Source organism: Brassica oleracea, chromosome C9, assembly GCF_000695525.1.
Source record: "Brassica oleracea var. oleracea cultivar TO1000 chromosome C9, BOL, whole genome shotgun sequence".
NCBI lineage: Eukaryota > Viridiplantae > Streptophyta > Magnoliopsida > Brassicales > Brassicaceae > Brassica > Brassica oleracea.
The window spans coordinates 51,913,220-51,933,262 of record NC_027756.1 but is presented as its reverse complement, the minus strand read 5'-3'; the positions used below and the strand labels follow the sequence as shown (position 1 = coordinate 51,933,262).

The 20,043-nt window shown below is 28.3% G+C and overlaps 2 protein-coding genes across 2 annotated transcripts; one reads left to right on the top strand and one right to left on the bottom strand.

Annotated features, from left to right (window-relative positions):
* Positions 1–1,771: 1,771 nt before the first annotated feature.
* Positions 1,772–5,838, bottom strand: LOC106317158 (putative two-component response regulator ARR21). Its single transcript, XM_013755015.1, has 9 exons — positions 5,715–5,838; positions 4,746–4,925; positions 4,202–4,657; positions 4,018–4,094; positions 2,653–3,834; positions 2,446–2,559; positions 2,189–2,272; positions 2,034–2,081; positions 1,772–1,923 (listed from the first exon to the last, which is right to left on the bottom strand). Exons 1-9 carry the CDS (start codon positions 5,836–5,838, stop codon positions 1,870–1,872), a joined length of 2,319 nt encoding a protein of 772 aa, XP_013610469.1. The 3' UTR covers positions 1,772–1,869.
* Positions 5,839–16,826: 10,988 nt separating this feature from the next.
* Positions 16,827–18,510, top strand: LOC106313822 (gibberellin 20 oxidase 3). The gene is made up of 3 exons (XM_013751738.1): positions 16,827–17,468; positions 17,619–17,940; positions 18,033–18,510. Exons 1-3 carry the CDS (start codon positions 16,921–16,923, stop codon positions 18,300–18,302), a joined length of 1,140 nt encoding a protein of 379 aa, XP_013607192.1. The 5' UTR covers positions 16,827–16,920; the 3' UTR covers positions 18,303–18,510.
* The last annotated feature ends 1,533 nt before the right edge of the window (positions 18,511–20,043 follow it).

Genomic DNA, 20,043 nt, shown 5'->3' with positions numbered 1-20,043 from the left:
GCTAAAAGAGGTCCAATGAACGATTTATCTTATTCAAGTTGTATATTTTTCTCTATTTTAGTTAACACCAACGTTGACGAAAACAAAAGTTAACACCAACATTGTATCACGATATCGACATTGTATCTTCTCAAATGATATGTTTCAAGTCCTATAAAGACTATTTTTATCGAAAAAACTATCGCAAGTTACATCATTATAAATATTTAATTTAATCATATTATATACCATCAAATTCAACTACCTACAATTACAAAAAAAACATGTACTATTTGATTAGGCAACTCTCTCTACAATTTATATTACGAAAAAATTGTATTTATATTACGAAAAAATTGTACCATTTTAATTTTTGAAGATAGTTGACAATTCATAATTTTGATATTTTATAAATGTTTTGTTTGTTTGTTCCTCTTCATATGCATCAAATATATAGTCAAACCCATAAATCAAAACAATGAGACGTAGGAGAGAACAGAAAACAAAGAAGGCATGTTGGTAACACATGCTAATCATAACATTGAATATGGTTTCTTGTGGAATCGGTAACTTCTGGTGACCAAAATCATATTCATTGCTTCCTGTTAAGGCTACAAAGTCGTTCGGGGGCAGAGAAAGGGGAATCTTTATAATTACCAAATACCTAATCCAATAGTCTATCGACATTAGAAAAGGCAAAGTACAATAAAGTTCATTAAGGAAATGATTTAGGATTTAGTTAATCATATTACTATTTTAAAAAGCCAAGTTATCAGTATTTACAAAACTTTAAGATCTTTGTATATGATTAAGCCTTTATGTAACCAATAAGAATTAGTAGATTAATTATAGAACGACTCAGATGATACAGTTAGGCGTAGCCGCGTAGATCTTCATAAGGCAGGTAGTATTGTCAGTTGTCGAATCGTCTATGTAATCTTTCTCATAAATGTAATGTCATAATAAATCAGCGTAAAAAAAAATTATAAGATACATCAAATAATTTATTGTGACATGATTGGCATCCAATGCTAAAAACTTTCTGCGTTCTATCACAAAGATTTGCTATGGCTCTGAATGTTTCCTCGACACCTATTTTTGGGTGAGTGATGAAAATGGAAATATTACTTTTAGATTTTGCTTTCTACAACCAGTCGCTTTTCTTAAAGAGTTGGAGTAAAAAACAAGGACTCTATATTGTTTTTGCTTCAGTTTTGCAATCTACGGCTTAAGGTAGTTTATTAGTGTTAAGTAGAAAGTAGAGCATAAAACTGAAAAGAAGTAGATGAATAATGTGGAATTAATTTGAGCGTTGAGGGGATAAAATATTAGTTAAATGATATATTAACTTTTTAGTAATTCAAAAGATAATATTCTATGTGCAGGGGAAAATCTGTTTGTACTGTTCAATTTAGAACATATTATTGTGAGTATATATATTAACTTATAACGCAAACACATGACATCTCTAATCATATAGTATTAGTATAACCTCTTTAAATTGATACTTTATAAATTAATATACACTAAAAATCTTTATAAAATAATATAATTTTATAGTCTCAAATTAAATTTTTGGTTCAATTACTATACCGATAAATTAATATTTCTATAAATTAATAAAAAAATTATAGTTTTTTTGTAGTCCCAATATTATTAATTTATAGAAGTTTCACTGTATATTGAAAAGTTTTCAGACATAATATAATATCCAACACTTGCTGAAGAAGAAAATAACATAATATCCAACATTTATAAAATACTAGAAAACCAAAACCATAAACATCTATAGTTCGCTTAATCTTTTTATATATATTTGCATATAAACTACTATGCATTGCCGGTTTAATTTCTTCTCCCTCGCTAACATCTTGGATCATCGAACCCTTTTCAGTTCATGCCATTGAACAAAGAGTCCATGAAGTCGTACTCATTAGCCAAGTCCTATTTATAAAAAAGGTTAACGAATAATATTATATCACATGACGCATAAACTACAATTTAAACTTGAAAAATAATCTCTTTCAGCTTTTGCTAAGGTTATATTGTTTTACCTCCGGATTCAAGAACGACCAGTCGACAAAATCTTGAGCATCTTGTTCCTACCAAATAGATTCCAGGTTTCATAGTATATTTAATAAATCATCTCGTTGATATTTAGTATCATAGTTACATGGAAACATTTTAGAATGCTGCAAATTGGAGGTACCTGATTATGATTAGTGCTCATGTTGAAAGTTTGAGAATTCGTCTCCGGAGCAACATTGTTTGTTGTTTCTCCATTAGAATGTCCCTTCACAACAAAGCCAACTAAATAAGTACGCTAAGACATTATAATGGAGAAATCTAGCTATAAAATTTCCCACTGTAGATTCTTAAAGATTTGATAATATATATAATATTTGATAAGACGTTGCTTCAAATCCAATATTGTAACTGCTAAAATTTTCTAATAATATTTAGTACCTGGTTTGTGTTCACAAAGGTCCAGTCATCATCTTCAAGAGAGAAAAATTGATTCATTTCAGTCGAAACATTTGCGGGAAGCTCAAATTGGTTGGTAGAAACCGCTTCTTGTTGCTGCACGCATCACATTTCAGACAAACAAAATCTCACATATACTTCATGTATATATACATTGTTAAAAAAAAATAGGGTAGTGAAGATGTATACCTTGTTGTGATCCAGTTCAAAGTTACTTATGTCGCAAAGAAGCTCATTAATATTGCCAAGTTCATCAAACAAGCTGAGATTCTCCTGTTGAGGAATTTCAATATTTTTCTGTGCAGCTGCTTGGGCATGTGGATGAGGTTGAGGCTCATATGCAGTGTTCTCATTGTTTAAGAATGATTGCAACCCATACGAGAAGTTGCTAGATCCTGGTTGATGAGTAGTTAAACCTTCAAAGCTGTTTAGTCCTACGCTATGAATTGCACTTCCATAACTTTTAAGTCCTGGTTGATTAGGAGTTAAAAATCCATGGCTGCTCAATCCTAGATTATTAGAAGTTAAATTTTCATAGCTGCTCATACGTGGTTGATCATGAGATAAGCCTCCATGGCTGTTTATTCCTAGCTGATTAGAAGTTAAATTTTCATAACTGCTTATTCCTTGTTGATTAGGAGATAAGCTTTCATGGGTACTCATTCTTGGTTGAGGAGCAGTTAAACTTCCATAGCTGTTCCTTCCTGGTTGATTAGGAGTCAAACTTATATGGCTGCTCATGCCTGGTTGAGTAGAAGTTGAACTTCCATAGGCGCTCATTCCTGGTTGATTAAGAGCCAGGCTTCCATTGGTCATTCCTTGTTGAGTAGAAATTGAACCTTTATAGCTGTTAGTTCCTAGTTGATTAGGAGTTAAACTTCCATAGCTGATCAACGTGTTATTGTTGAAACCACTACCATTAATAGCTGATAATCCATGCTGTTCAAACCCGAGAGCTTGAGATGTTTGGCTAGTTTTGTTTGCCGTTGGTTCAAGAAAGCTTCTTCTTCCTTCATTTTGGGATGAGTAATTGAGGTTGCTCTGGATGGGCAGCGTCAAGTTTGATCCAATACGGTGTGTATCATAGGTGGATGACTGGTTCATGTAGCTGTGAGGCATCTGACTGAAGCAGACGGGATCAGATGTGTTGGATAAGAGTCTAGACTGTCCAAGACCGTGTCCGGGTTTGGAATAGAATGATCTATTGTTGAGACTTGTGCCGTACCAAGAAGAAGAAGAAGAAGTGTAGTTGTTGTAGTACGGCTCTCTGGTGTGAGGATATGGATATATCGAGTCTATGCCATTACTCGGCAACATGTTTGAACACAAAGAACTTCTTTCCGCGACTTTCCTCAAGAATTGTCGATATTTCTGCGTAGTAAACAACTTTTAGTTAGTTAAAAGAGGAATGATACACAATCTACGGTTTGGTATTTAATATTTATTAAACATGGAACTGTTATTTTTGACTCACATAAACTATTGGTTTTGAAAAAATAAAAATCGTTTAAAACATAAAACCAAATAACATTTTTGAAAAGGATGTGATCAAACCTGTAAATGACTGGCTACGTTTTCTCTTGTCAAGTATGATACGTTCATGAACTCTAAGATTTTCTTTGGCACAGCCTCTGTCGAAGATTTAAGTTAAATTAGTAAACAAACATAGAAAATTTCAAGACATGAACTGTATAATTATATATAAAAATGTTTTTTAAAAAAAAATCAAAAGACTTACTGTCAAGACCGATGTGTCGGATAGCTTGTAAGAAAAGATCATGAAGATCATCCGTCCACGTAATCTTACTCTTCATGGAGGGCTGCGACAAAGACTCAAAATCATCACCAGAACCACCGTTTGCTTTTCTTTTTTTATTTTTCCGTGAAGCATCAGTACTAACACAAGTTCCATTTGAACTGTTCATGGATCTTGCATCCGGTCTAGGTGAGAACTTCTTCTTCTTGGTCATCATGAGATTGTCTTGCTCAGGAACCAACTGGATTTGCTGAGAGATGCTAACATCTGTGTCATTGTGGTTGTTCTCGGTCCATAAGGTGGACTTACCATTCCGCTTACATGTTAAAGCAAGTTGGTAAATCTTGGTTAATTCAGTTGCGTTGATGGGTTTTTGAATGAAACCCATCGCTCCACACGTTAAACTCTCGTGTTCTTTATTGGTGTCCGATGACATAACTTTCATATAAGAAAATGTAAAGATCAAAGTTATAGCAAAAAAATATTATATATATTATAATCTTATGTAAGTTGCAAAAACACTTACCTATGACCGGTAAATTGCCAAATTCTTGAGTGATCTGTTTTTTGAGTTGTAGACCGTTCATGTCAGGCATGTAATAATCTGTGACTATGAGATCGATATTGTTTCTTTCGATTTTAAGAGTAGACAATGCTTCTCTCGAATCTTTAACAGCTATAACCGTGATCTCCATAGTGGATGGATCTAAAGCATTTACCAAGAAAAAACAATTGTAAAAAATATCGCAAGTACGAAAGATTGTTTACTTTTAAATTGTTTTAACCTTTTTCAAAAAGAAAATAAAGTGGGCAAAATTGAGGTATGTATATATTTTAATTTATTTGTTTGTTTCCCCTAATTCAACCTATTATATTTCTACTAAATATTTTCCCCCAATTTAACTTTTTTTGCTGAATATTTTCCACACTTTAGTTGTGAAATAATTTAAAACTTTTGAGAATGCTCATAGCATGAGCCAAACACATTCTTTAAAATCACAACATTTTCATTTAAATGTCTATGCATTTATTTCAAAGGCTAACTGGATGAACTTTATAAGAAAGCCGATTTGAAGACCATCAATTAATTTTCACCTTCGAGAAAAGTTCATGTCGTACACTAACACTATGACATATCATTTCTCATTCAACGATAAGTTATTATTTTCTACATCAACTTTGTCTTATATTCTTCTTACAAAATTACATAGTATATTCGCTGAAGTTTTCGTATCACCAAACCCATTAGTTGTAAAATCATCAAAAATAAGAATAACTCAATCGAATTTTTAGATGTGTGCATGTAATTGATATTCAAATCCTAATGATTTAGAAAAATAATTGTAAAATTTCACTGAAATATAAATTCTGAAAGGGCTACAAAAAATTACTATTGTTTGTAACTTTGTAATCAGCTAATTGGTTTATCCTGCTCAAATATCAATGAAGTTACGGAGAAATTAATAAAATATTGTATTTGATAATAAGATCTTACCTCTGTATTTTAAATTTTCAAGCCTGCGTGACATGATTTGAAGGAAAACAGGATCATCATCCACAACCATAACATTGATTCTCAAGACAGAGCTTTGGTTGTAGAAAACTTGTGCAAAAGCCATTCTGCTAGTCTTTGTAACTTTTTTGTGTGTTTTCACGTTTGTATCAACTCTTTAGGCTACAGAAAGCTCGATATTTAAAGGTGTATTAAGTAGACACGCAAATGTAACATTTGGCAGTGTTGTAGTGGTGCATATGTAATTTTATTGTAGCAACAAAAAATAATGTAAATTTAAGATTTTATCATTATATTGAAAGGTAAGAAAATAAAATCTATAAAAGAGATATATCAAAAGATACCATTGGTTAGAAATACAGTGTGCTAATTAATGTATAAAATCTAGACCAAAGTAAGAAACAATTAATGCAATCTAGCAATATATATATTTTAGTTCTATCAAATATATGTAATTGTTATTATTTTCTAGTGATTTTTATTTCTGTTTTAAGATTGATTTTTAAGCAGATTTTTTACATCTTTGTTTGATTTGTGCTATAAATGGAAAATTCTAGAATATTTATGTATAATGCAAAAAATGTTAATAAGATTAACGTTGATTTGTAGAAATCTTTTGTATTGGATGTAATTAAAATATCCCATCAAAATTACATTATCTTTTTTTTTTTTTTTTTTTAGGTATCCGGACCTTAGTCCGACTATCCCACCGCGTCCAACTGGAACTGGCGAGGAAGGTCCTGGAAGCCAAACGGAAACCATGTTAAATCCGCTGTGGCCGGGGCTCGAACTCGTGATGGCGGGCACCTCAGCCGAGGTTCCTTTACCACTAGGCCACGAGGCCCGGTAAAAATTACATTATCTTGAACTATGAAAAAATGATAAACGGTTTTATTTGTTGGATGAAACTATAAACTTAGTTTTCGTGCCATTCATGGTGACTATAAACTATAGACTTAGCGAATCTTGAAACCATGACTGTAAAATGCTGCATGGTGGTTTTCGTGCCATTCATGGTGACTCATACACAGAGTATCAAAAATCTTACAATTTCCATATATACAAATAAATTGCGTGACTTGGGATCCTGCTTTGTGAATCACAGTTCTGTTTTGTAACAATTTATAAGCTGTATCAAAAGATGAAGAAATCATTTGATTTAATGATCTAGCATGTTATATTTACATTTAAATAATGTATCTAAATTTTTTGTTTGGGTGAAAGTATCTAGAATAGTTATTTGGATATAGAACTCTATTTTTCGAGAGTGCACAAAAAAAAAAAAAAGAACTCTATTTTTCGATTAGATGATAGATTTAGCGCTTGTTCAATGTTCTCCGGGCAACAGAATTACTTAGAGTTATACATGCACGACTTGTTTTTTTTTTTCAACGGGATCACATGCACGACTTGTTGATTCTTAATAACTCATGCAAAAGGAGAACTGTTGGAATTGTCTTGCAGGGAATCTCGAGATTGAGAAAATGAATTTGATATAGAAATATAAATAAATACTAAACATTTTATATAAAAATATTAAACATATTGAGTCTGAAATTTAGATTTATCATCAAATAATCACATCAGTGAAATAATTGAAAACCCATCAGCTAATTTTACTTTTTTTTTTATCATCAACATATTAATTTAGTGTGTCTGAGAAAAGATTGATAGCCAATTCAGACTAACAAATTAAAAAATGGATCCTAATTTGCCATTTAAATATTTAATATTTAAATAATGATGATGTCTTTTATTATATTTTACAACTTAATAATAATTATAGATTGTTTAGCCTTTTTATTTTAAAGAATCATTTTATTAGTTTATTATAATTATTATATTTTCTTTCGTGTATAAAAATAGTTACTGCTACCTGTTAAAACTCAAAAAATTCCTTTGAAGCTTTTTGTCAACTTCCTTTGGAACACTTTATCAGCAAAATATCTAAAAAAAAAAGTTCGATAAAATATAATTCTTAATTTTTATTTGCTAGCGATGTATGTTTTTCTCTTTAACTTTTCTCAAAAGTCAAAATCTAGTCAGTTTTTGTTAACGTCTACTCGTCAAAATGTCCTCCTTTTAGTGTGAACGTACGTACGTGAAAAAGCGTCGGTTAAGGAAACAGAATCTAATATTACATTGACACGTATGTAACAACTAGGAGGCTGCATGCAAGACATTAGATTTTCTGTTTAATGATTCCAATTTATTAAGGCTCCAATACTTTGTAGTTAATTAAGACACAAGTGATTTGTAATTAAGAGGAGAAATAAGTGGAAATTGATGGTTATTATATTATGGAAAACTAAAGTACACAGTAGACATGGTTTAATAATTAATAGTAATGCGAAAATGTTTTTTCATCAAAAAGGTAATTAGACGAAAATTGAAGTATTCATATTAAGTAATTACTGATATAATTAAAAACAATCAGCTTAAACTGCCGCTGAAAAATCAGCATAAACATGTGTTGAGTTTTGAACATTTTTTGTTGGGCAATGCGAATGTTGACAACTGCACAAGAATGATAAGAGAATGATCGAAATTTTATCGGGTTGGCTCTAAACCTTTTATACTTTTTATTTAATATATTAATTTAAGATGATACCTTTTATCTACCGTTGACAAGTCATAAAATCATTTAAGTAATTATTTAATGTAACATATTTGATAATTTATATTAAATCTTAATAATAAATAAAAATATTAATAATGATCATTTTAACAATAAAATTGATTTTTATTTTTAGTGATAACAAAATTTGTTAAGAAAAAATCTAACAAAATCCTACCAAATATTTTTTTTATAAAATAATACATTAATTAATTTTGTAATTAGTAATATTATATTATTATAATTAATGTTAATCAAAAAATTATTATAAAATAAAGAAAATATGTTATTTTATACATTTATCATTATAATCTATAGTATATTAAAATGGAGGTGCTCTACGAACTAAATATAAAAATATATATTAAATTGGTAGCTTAACCTATTTTTAAACATGATTTTATTTAAATAAATTATCGTTCATCATTAAAACGGGTTGAATTCGTAAATTATGCAATATTTTATGCAAAAATTAAAATTATTAACATATGTTAAACTTTTATTTACAACTATATATTGTATTTTTTGTTTATTTGAAACTTAAAGCAAATTTTATCTAAAATGATTATATTCAAAATATAATAGTACATAAATAACATTTTTAGTTCATGTATTATTTACAAATATGTTACTATACAAATTTGAAATTTTAATAATTAATTAAAGATAATAATGAGAAATTAATTTTAATTATTAATTTAATATTTATTTTAATTACAAGAAAATCTGTAGAGAAAAATATTAAAAAATCTTTCCAAAAATTTAAATATATTTTTATAAATTAATAATTTAATTTAGTAACAAAAACAATTCAAAAATCATATAATCTTCCAAACTCAAAAATAGTTGTGTAATTTTCTAAATTTTCTTGACCAAGTATACAATTTGAAAAATAAATGTTAAAAACTGAAAATGATAATATTCCAAATTTTGTAAATGATAAAATCGTAGATGCTAAAATATAATTTTTTGAATGGTAACAAAAAAAAAAATTGGGTTGTAAGAATCAAAAATAGTATAATATTTTGAAATATTATTTAATAATAAAGATTAGAAAAATTAATACAATAACATTCAAAAATATCTTATATTAATAAAATTTACTAAAATAATATGACAAGTACTATTATGTATACAATTTACTAAACTAATAGAGTATATATAATTTAAACATAACAATGTATTTACTTATAAAATTTTGCAAAATACAAAAACGATAAATATTCAAGTATATTTTCTTAAACACAACATGAATATATAAATTATCATAAACAAATATCCATCTATAGTATAGCTAAATAAATTTTCAAATGTATTGTATACAAGCTATAGAAATTAAAAAGTTATATCAAAGGAGATTATGTATTTGATTATTTTAGATTTTGAATTTATTATGATGAACTCGAAAATATATTAATAAGAAAGTAAAATGTATAAAACAAACTCATGACTAATAAGAAGCCTAATCAATAAAACTATATAATTATACAATATATAACACTAAATATTCGTTATATATTTTTAAAAAATGTTTATAATGATGTCAAAATTATACATTTATAAAATGAAAAAAAAAATATGCACGTACGTGCAGCAGGTTAAACTCTAATTATATACATTTTTATCCATAAACATTCTTTTCACAGTTTATATTATAACCAAAGCGGACAATGATCTTAAATGTTAAGGGTTATCTCAGTTATTGCCATGCATTTAATTTAAGGATTAGATATGAAAGGTTTATGTTTGGGTATTTTTAACCGTACCGTATAGTACCGAGGTACGGATGTTAAGAGGTTGACTTAGGACGAAACCAATAATACATATCCTTTATATATTACTTCTTCTCTTTTTTTAATATAAGTAGTTTTAGAAAAAAATTATGTTTCAAATTATATATGACGTTTTCGGTTTTCTATGTAAAATTTATTAACACTTAATGTTATATGACGAATGATAATATACTTTCTACTTTATTATTGGTTGATTTGTGGTTAGGTAAATAATTAATGATGTTTTTATTTAGAAAATATAAAAAAATTAATGATTTTCTTAATCTATGCGTATAATTCTAAAACGACTTATATTAAAAAACGGAGGGAGAAAAAAAACATTTGCAAAAAATGTGTTCACACACATTGACAAGTTTCATCTTCACAATCATTTTAACTTTAGAATGCTTACATATTAGTCTCACAGTCATTTAGCAATTAATGTGTTCACACACTAATTTTCTCAATTTTATCGCAGACAATTTTAATGTGTTCACACACTAATTTTTTTTAATCAGTTCATTTTTAGTTTTCGTATTTTTAACTTTTGTATTAGTGAATTGAAGTTCTCTACGGGCAAGTATTGAATAAAATCATTGTTAAAATAAATAAATTACAAAATCATTAAGATTCACATCAACTAAAATACCGGAATGAAAATGTTTTTCAAAATTGATAGTTTCGTATCTTGTTGAACTTGGCCATAGTTGAGTTTTATACATACAAAAGCAACAAATAATACTGATTGGTTATAAATTAAGTAAACTAGGGTGAAAAATACCACACACAAAGTTGGATCTTTAGTTTAGCCAATTTTTTTTTTCTTTATAGAGTTTTCATATCAAACTATTAATAGGAAACACAATCAGATTGTTAGAAAAAATCTAAAATCATAAAGGCTTTATAAGAAAAGAAAATTTGCAAAATCGAATGAAAAACATAATTCATGTACCGGCACATTATTTTTGACGCAACTCTAACTCATTTCACTTGATTGTATCGTAATTTTATCATATTTGCCAAAATAATTATAAGAAATTACACATTATTAGTTATAGACTACATCAAATTTTTTAACAAGTCCAACAATATTGACACGACGTCCAACCATTTTTATTGGTATTCTTAAAGTATGGTCCAATAATTACGTATGTAAAATAAGCCTAACATATTAGTTTTACATTTATTTTTATTTTTATATTTGTAGAAAAAAGTAAGTCTGAGTAAAATATTTGGATCCAAAGAACCGAACCAAACTTGATTTGAAAGTAATATTAAACACAAACTAAAACTGATTACGTACTCAAATGGATCTAAAGTTTAATATACGGATAACCAGACCCGAATCCGATCCAAACTGAAATATTTTGGATACCAAAAATATCTAAAACACAATTATATACTTAAATATATTAGTTATTTTAAACTTTATATCTATAAGATTTTCACTAATATGAAAATATCTAAAATAACCAAATATGTTCAAAATACTGAATATATTTTTTCTCCATCTAAATATTAAAATTGAACTATTTTTATGTAGATTTATATATTATTTTTATTTTCGAATTTTGAAGATTAAGTATCTTTGAATTTTTGTTAAAAAAATACATAATTAAAATAGGTACCCGAACTCGAACCCGAACCAAACCTGCAATGATTTGAACCAAATCCAATCCAAATTCAAACCAAAGTTTGTAAATATCTGAATCATATTTAAATTTCTAATTCTAAAAATCAAAATCCGAATAGATCAACTGAATCCGAATGAAAATTTGAATGCACATCCTTTGAAATAACTATACGAAAAATCTCTTATTACAACGTAAAATAAATAATCTAATCAATTATTTTATTCCGCGGATGGCACAGATTATTACCTAATATTTATTATTTAGCTATAAACAATACTTTAATACGATAAATAGTAAAATATCAAACATTATTTAGATATAAACAATATTTTAACATGACAAATATAAGGTAAATTTGAGCCAAATAACCTTAAACACTATAAAATTAGGTGTAATTAGAAATTTTTGCTACATAATTATGGGTAGGATACAATTATTAAACATTTTTAAAAGTATAAAATTAAAATCTAGTGTTCTTAAACTTGTAATTGTAAAATATATTTTTTAAACTTCTTGTTCTTAGAAATATTTTAATAGTAAAATATATGAGATTTGTTGTATTTTAAATTTGGTAAACTTTTAGGTAAAATATAAAGATTTGAATTTCATAGTTTTAGATGAGAATCTATAGTATTTTAATTAAAATCATACTAAAATTATTATATAGCTAAAATCATATAAAACTTATTAAAACCAAATCTTTCCAAATATTCTGAAATAGTTGTCTTTCTTAATGTATTTGGACTCATATATCGATTATGTTATATTTGATATCAAAGACAAATAACAAAAAATACAACCATTATAAAATTAGAAAGATATACCAAACTAAAAATTTGAAAGAATTTTAGTTTTACTGATGTTTTTGTTTAATTTCAGTCAATTATAAAAGTTATTACAATTTCTCAATCTCTTATAAAAAAAAAGGATTTGTTGCACGTACACGGTAAATAGAGAATTGCATGTTTTAGGTGTTTGGCAATTGGCAGACAAAGAACATGGCGGACTATTACAAAAGACCAAATCGATATGCTCGAGGATGGAATCTTGTATACTAAAGAAAACGTTACGTTAAATTGGTTCTGCTGTTTCTATACATCCAAAATTGATATTATGTAGTTGACAATTTAGATTTGTTTTTACATAGCTTCTTCTAAAAAAAATAAAAAAAAAAATACAACCATTATAAAATTAGAAAGATATACCAAACTAAAAATTTGAAAGAATTTTAGTTTTACTGATGTTTTTGTTTAATTTCAGTCAATTATAAAAGTTATTACAATTTCTCAATCTCTTATAAAAAAAAAGGATTTGTTGCACGTACACGGTAAATAGAGAATTGCATGTTTTAGGTGTTTGGCAATTGGCAGACAAAGAACATGGCGGACTATTACAAAAGACCAAATCGATATGCTCGAGGATGGAATCTTGTATACTAAAGAAAACGTTACGTTAAATTGGTTCTGCTGTTTCTATACATCCAAAATTGATATTATGTAGTTGACAATTTAGATTTGTTTTTACATAGCTTCTTCTCAGCATTAAAAGGATGACACGTTCGGTTCTTTAACACCAAGAATCTATTATTTTTTTTATAACCAAGAAAAAGCCAACTTAAATTACGTATCTGATTTTGATCAATCACCAATCGGCATTGTTATCTAAATTGCGATGGGCCTCACAAAGCCCAAGATAGCTTTTCCTGATGACTGCTGGTGGTTTCATTAAAACAATGAAACGGCTAGGATATAAAGATCAATCTTTTTCGAACAGTCCGTTCCTTGATGAACTTTGTAACGGACGATTCTTGTGTTGTTGTCGGTAGGTGTGAGTCTTTTGATAAATCGTATTTTTACAGTAAATCCCCCCCTTTTGATAAGAAAATTATTCGTTTTGCGAGATACTGTTTTTTGAAAGTCCCATGATGCAGTCGTCTCAGGTCATCTCCAGCTTAATTCCTAAACACTATTTTAGTGTAACTTTCACACTATTTTAGTTTTAGCATAACCTTTTCGACCCAGCATTAAAAGTTACACTATTTTAATGTGACATTATATTTTTACACCAAATTTGATGTGAAATTATAGTGTTAAACTAAAATGATGTAATTTTAATGTTAGATTGGAAAAGTTTAGTGTGAAAATCATACTAAATTAGTGTTTTGGAGTTGGATTAGAGATGAAAAAGTTTTTAATGTTGAAATTACATTAAAATAGTGTAATAATGACATTATAATAGTATTATAGGTTGGAAATACTCTTAGAAGATTTACTATCAATTTTCTCAAATGAGATACATTTAATTTTAATAAAATACTACAATCAAGGGTGAAGACCCTAGTTTTCTTAAACTGGTTTACTATACCACTATATGATAATCTGCGCGCATGCGCGGAGTGAGTTTTTTATAATAATGTTTGTTCATTAAATGGTTTTAACATTTTGCAACACTGCGATTTTTATCGTTGTAAAATGACCAATACAAATGTTAGCCTCTTAAATGTATAATCGTTGTTGAATAGTTAACGTATTACAACTCATTTTAATTATTTTTAAGACTTCATATTTAATATGCACAAAAAGGAATTAAATTTTGCGTATGGCACAAATCACCAAAACCACACATGCAACATCGATTGTAAAATGACGAAAGGAGATTAGGTTTTATGCTCTCGATTTGTTTACTATTGACTCTTCATAAGTGATTTAATTTTCTACCTCTATAAAATTGTGCTTTCGCTTCGCGCTTCTGTTTCATTGATATGATTTTTTTTTAACTTCTTTTATAAATTCAGTGAATTACATAATTGTCAATTTAAAAATATGGACATCTGTAAAAATTAGTTCCACTCCAGATACATATCTAAGAATCAAAATTTTGAAGAAAACCATCGGCAAACTCTATTCACAGGTTAGTATTAAAATCTAATATATCAAGCTCTTACAGAATATAAATGCAGACTCGAAATATAAAAATGTATTCATCAGTTCGGTATAAAAATCATCTAATTTTAGAACAACAAAACAAATTACTTATTTTATTAACCTACGCTTTTGAGGTTTAGTTACTTAAAAGTACACCGGTAAAAATATACTCTCTCTGTTTCATAATAAGTGTCATTCTAGCTTTTTTCTTGTTACACAAAAAGCGTCACTTTACAATTCTAATGCAAATTATACTTACTTTCAGGTGAAAATTAATTACAAAATGCATTATTTTTATAAATAATTTTATTTATCCCAAATACTATTGGTCAGAAAGATGTAATTAATAACAACTTACATATATTTCCGCTACTTTCTTAGTATGTGTAAAAAGTGTCAAAGTGACACTTATTCAGAAACAGAGGGAATATAATACTTTACCATTCTAGTATTGTATACTGTGTATAAACTAAGAAATGTTTAGTTTATTAAATGATAAACTATAAAACTTATAATAAATAGTTTAAATCTCTCATTCTTACAATTATAATAGTCAAATAGGGTATTAGAGATAAAAAAATATTACACGAATGATCAAGTCTCTCATTCTTCAGACAAACTCAAAAATAGGTGATTGAAATCTTGTCATGATATTCCACTAAATGCTTTTTAGGAATAAAAATCAAAACTAAATTATTTAATCTGAATGAAATAATATATATATATATATATATATATATATATATATATAGTGCTTCCAACATTAAAAATCACTTAGATTTGAAAAAATGTACTTCTGAGATTGTTAGGATCAAATAACATATTGAAAACCACATATTTAAAAAATAATTTGTATACATAAATGTATATACGTAAACACATAAATCAAAACCAATACATTTTGTTAATTTACAATCATGTTTTTGCCTTTTTGGTATATAAATCAAAACAATCATTTTATTTATTTTGTTAGTATATTTTAATATAAATATTTATCATTGACACTTCGTACTCATATGATTTTATTAACATTTTTATATTTGCTGTAACAAAAATTTAAATTGTTAATCACAAAAAATTTAATATGAGATTTTTAAAATACAAATTTTAAAATTAAAATATTAAGATCTCAATAATTTTCACGGAAAATTTTGAAACTAGCATATTTTTATATTTTTATGTAGTATATAGTTTAATTTAGATAATATTATTATATATATGATATGAATATCTATTAATGAAATTTCATATTCATATGATTTATGATCATTTATATTTTGCTTGAACAAAAAAAAAATTAAATCATTGATCACAAAATTTTTAATGTGGAACTTTTACTACTTTTAGCAATTTATAGTCGTTTTAAAAGTTTCAAAATGTAACATATAAGAAAAAATCTATTTTTTTTATTATATACTTAATGTGATTGTTTAATTTATTTTAGTAATATAAAATTAAACAAAAAAGGGGAAGGATATAATTTTATTATCAAATATGTATTATTCATAATCATTAATTGCCATATATATGTTAATCATATTAGGTAGTTCCGTTGTTTTTATTTAAGGAAAGAAAAAATATTTTTGTGTACACTACTAATGAATTTGATAGTTAGTTTAATAAAAACTATAATATTTATTTATATGGACCAATTTAGTTTTATAAGGTTTTTAAAAATCATCTTTGTGATAATGCGTGGCTACAAAAACAAGTTATAATTCTCTGGGATTATAAGACCTGATGTTAACTAACCAAAGTTTATACAGTCACAATAAATAAATAAAGGGAAAGTGAACTCAAAGAACGAAATTGTTAACTTACGAAAGAGAATAAACTGACCCAAAAATATTTTTTTTAAATAAACACAACACACAAACACTTACGTCACTATTCCATACGGAGCATGATTATCCACGGTTTCTTAGGGCGGGGTTCTTAGGAAAATATAAGAAACTGTTTCTTAGTTTTCAACTAAAAAGTTAAGAAACTGTTTCTTAAACTACTTTAAAAACAATTTCTTAACTTTTTAGTTGAAAATTAGGAAACAGTTTCTTATATTTTTCTAAGAACTCCACCCTAAAAAACCGTGGATAATGATGGTGTAAGATTTCCTCTCACCCCTATAAATAGCACTCTTTTCTTCTCCGGTTACACGACCACTATATTTATTTATATACCTCAAAAGACCTTTAAAGGATCTTTCATTTCCACTACTATATATTTATATACACATAAAGATAAATGGCAATGGAATGCATCGCAACTCTCCCTGAAAGGTTCAATGATAACAAAACCAAAGAGGATCCTTCAATCTTCGATGCAAATCTCCTAAATCAGTTATCAAACCACATACCTCAACAGTTTGTATGGCCCGACCACGAGAAACCTTCCACGGATGTTCAACCTCTCCAAGCCCCTCTCATAGACCTCGCCGGTTTCCTCTCCGGCGATTCGTTCTTGGTCTCAGAAGCTACTAGACTCGTCTCTGAGGCTTCAAAGAAACATGGCTTCTTCCTAGTTACTAACCATGGTGTTGATGAAACGCTCTTGTCTCGTGCCTATCTGTTTATGGACTCTTTCTTTAAGGCTCCGGCTTGTGAGAAACAAAAGGCTCAGAGGACTTGGGGTGAGTCCTCCGGCTATGCTAGTAGCTTCGTAGGGAGATTCTCCTCTAAGCTCCCCTGGAAGGAAACGCTGTCGTTTAAATTCTCTCCCGAGGAGAAGTGCCAATCCCAAGCCGTCAAAGACTTTGTTTCTAAGAAAATGGGAGATGAATATGAAAATTTCGGGTAAGCCAAATTAAAAAATATTTTTGAGACTTTCTTTTGACTATTCAATAACTGAATATCCAGCTTTCTAAGAATTAATTTGAGTGTGGCCTACGTATCTATCAAGTGACAAAAAAAGAGACTTATAATTGGTTTATTTTATTCATGCAGGAAAGTCTATCAAGAATACGCCGATGCCATGAACATTCTCTCATTAAAGATCATGGAGCTTCTTGGAATGAGTCTTGGAATCGAGAGGAGACATTTTCGAAACTTTTTCGAAGACAACGAGTCCATACTAAGGTTAAATTATTACCCACAGTGCAACCAACCGGAGCTTACATTAGGGACAGGACCTCACTGCGACCCAACGTCTCTAACCATACTTCATCAAGACCAAGTCGCTGGTCTTCAAGTTTACGTGGACAATAAATGGCAATCCATTCCTCCTGACCCTCAAGCATTCGTGGTGAACATAGGCGACACATTCATGGTACTTATTAATATGATCAAGTATGCATTATACTAGATCAAATGACAAGAACTTCTAAACATTCTTGTTGTTTTTTTTGGTGTCATATTTAGGCTCTAACGAATGGAATATACAAGAGTTGTTTGCATCGGGCTGTGGTGAACAGCGAAAGAGAAAGGAAGACATTCGCATTCTTCCTATGTCCGAAAGGAGACAAAATGGTGAAGCCACCAAAAGAACTAGTAGGAGTGACGTCTGGTGAAAGAAAGTTTCCTGATTTTACGTGGTCTACGTTTCTTGAGTTCACACAGAAGCATTATAGATCAGACATGAATACTCTTGAAGAGTTCTCAAATTGGCTTAAGAACAGAAAAAGTTTCTAAAATGAGGAGACAATGATGTGGCCCAGAAGTGGACTTGTAGTTATGTAGAGAGTTTTCATAAGGGTTAAGACAAGAGAGATAAGATGTTCAAACCCTTATCTTTTTGTTTTGTTTTGTTTTTATTAGCAAGATGTTGTCAAGTTGTCAAGTGTACGATAAAAATTAGCAAATAAATAAATTTATGTACAAAAAAAAACGGTAAATCATTCTCCGACGAATGAATGTTAAATTACCGGTGACCACATGTTTGGGATATCTGAATGTAGCTCGATTCGAACTCAGTTTGCTTAGCGACGCTTGAACTGAAAGGATATAAACCTGTTATGATATTATATTAAAATTTTTGGTTTAGTGAATAGAATATAAACCTGTTATGATATTATATTAAAATTTTTGGACTTCTAGTTTAAAATTAATTAGCATTTTCTATAAGAGATCTCGTTTCTATAATAATTTTTTATATATGATTCATATCTTGTCAAAATTATGATGGGAAAATGTTTTTCCCAATATTTTATTAAATGAAAAAACTGTACTCGTAAAGATAACATTAATTCAAATATATATTTCAGTCCTATACCCTCCTATATAGAACAAGGGGTTACATGAAGGCCACACCGATGCTGAACCGAGGAGATTCTTGAAGACCAAGGACGATTCAATAAGATATTCTCCATTGGTACAATGAGAGAATTGATATACACAGGGAAAAACAAAATTTGATTCGACCGCAGGAAGGGAAAAAGATGATAAGAAATCAAATCTATATCACTGTGTATCTCTAAATCTATCAGGAGATTTGGATGGTTGTACTTGTGCCATGTGAGAAGCAATGTACTTGCTTTGTAGTCTTCTTTAATTTTTTCGATATAAAATAAAATATGATCAAGAAAATTTAATATGTACAGAAGATATAGGTCTGCAATGTCCGATGTTCAAGAAAAAGTCTACACTTGTCCTTTTTTTAGATCTTTCATGTACACAAAATTTATATATTAAAACCATCTCAAATGGTACCCAATAAATTTCTCTATATTTCACTTTAAATAGAATAATTCTATTATAAAATTAGATTTGCTTAAATGATTCGTTTTATTATAGAGTGAATCTAACTTTATAATAGAGTTACTCTATTTTAGAATGAAATATATAGAAATTTATTGTATACTATTGGAGATGATACTAAGGTATCCAAAATATGGATTTAAGTTGCAAACATATTAGCTTATAATCCTAAATTTGCTAGTTGATACTCCTTTCATTTCTGAATAAGTATCACTTTGACATTTTTTACACAGACTAAAAAAATAGCAGAAATATATGTAACTTGTTATTAATTACATTTTTTTGACCAATAGTATTTGAGATAAATAAAATTATTTATAAAACCAATGCAGTTTGCAATTAATTTTCAGCTGAAAGTAAATAAAATTTGCATTGGAATTGTAAAGTGACACTTTTTGTATAGCAAAACAAAAACTAGAATGACACTTATTATAAAATAGGAAGACTATAATTATTTGTAAATTTCAAATATTTCAACGTAACTATTCCTTAATATATTTTGGAGTTGGTAGCTCTAATAAGAAAAAAAGAAAGAAAAATTTTAAGACAGAAGTACGCAGTTCAAGTTTCAATAGCCACAGAAAAAAAATTAATAATTGATTCTTTTCTCTGGTTCAAAGAAATTATAGGCTTAGACCTATAATTTTTGCCAAAAAAACAATTCTTTGGTGTCCAT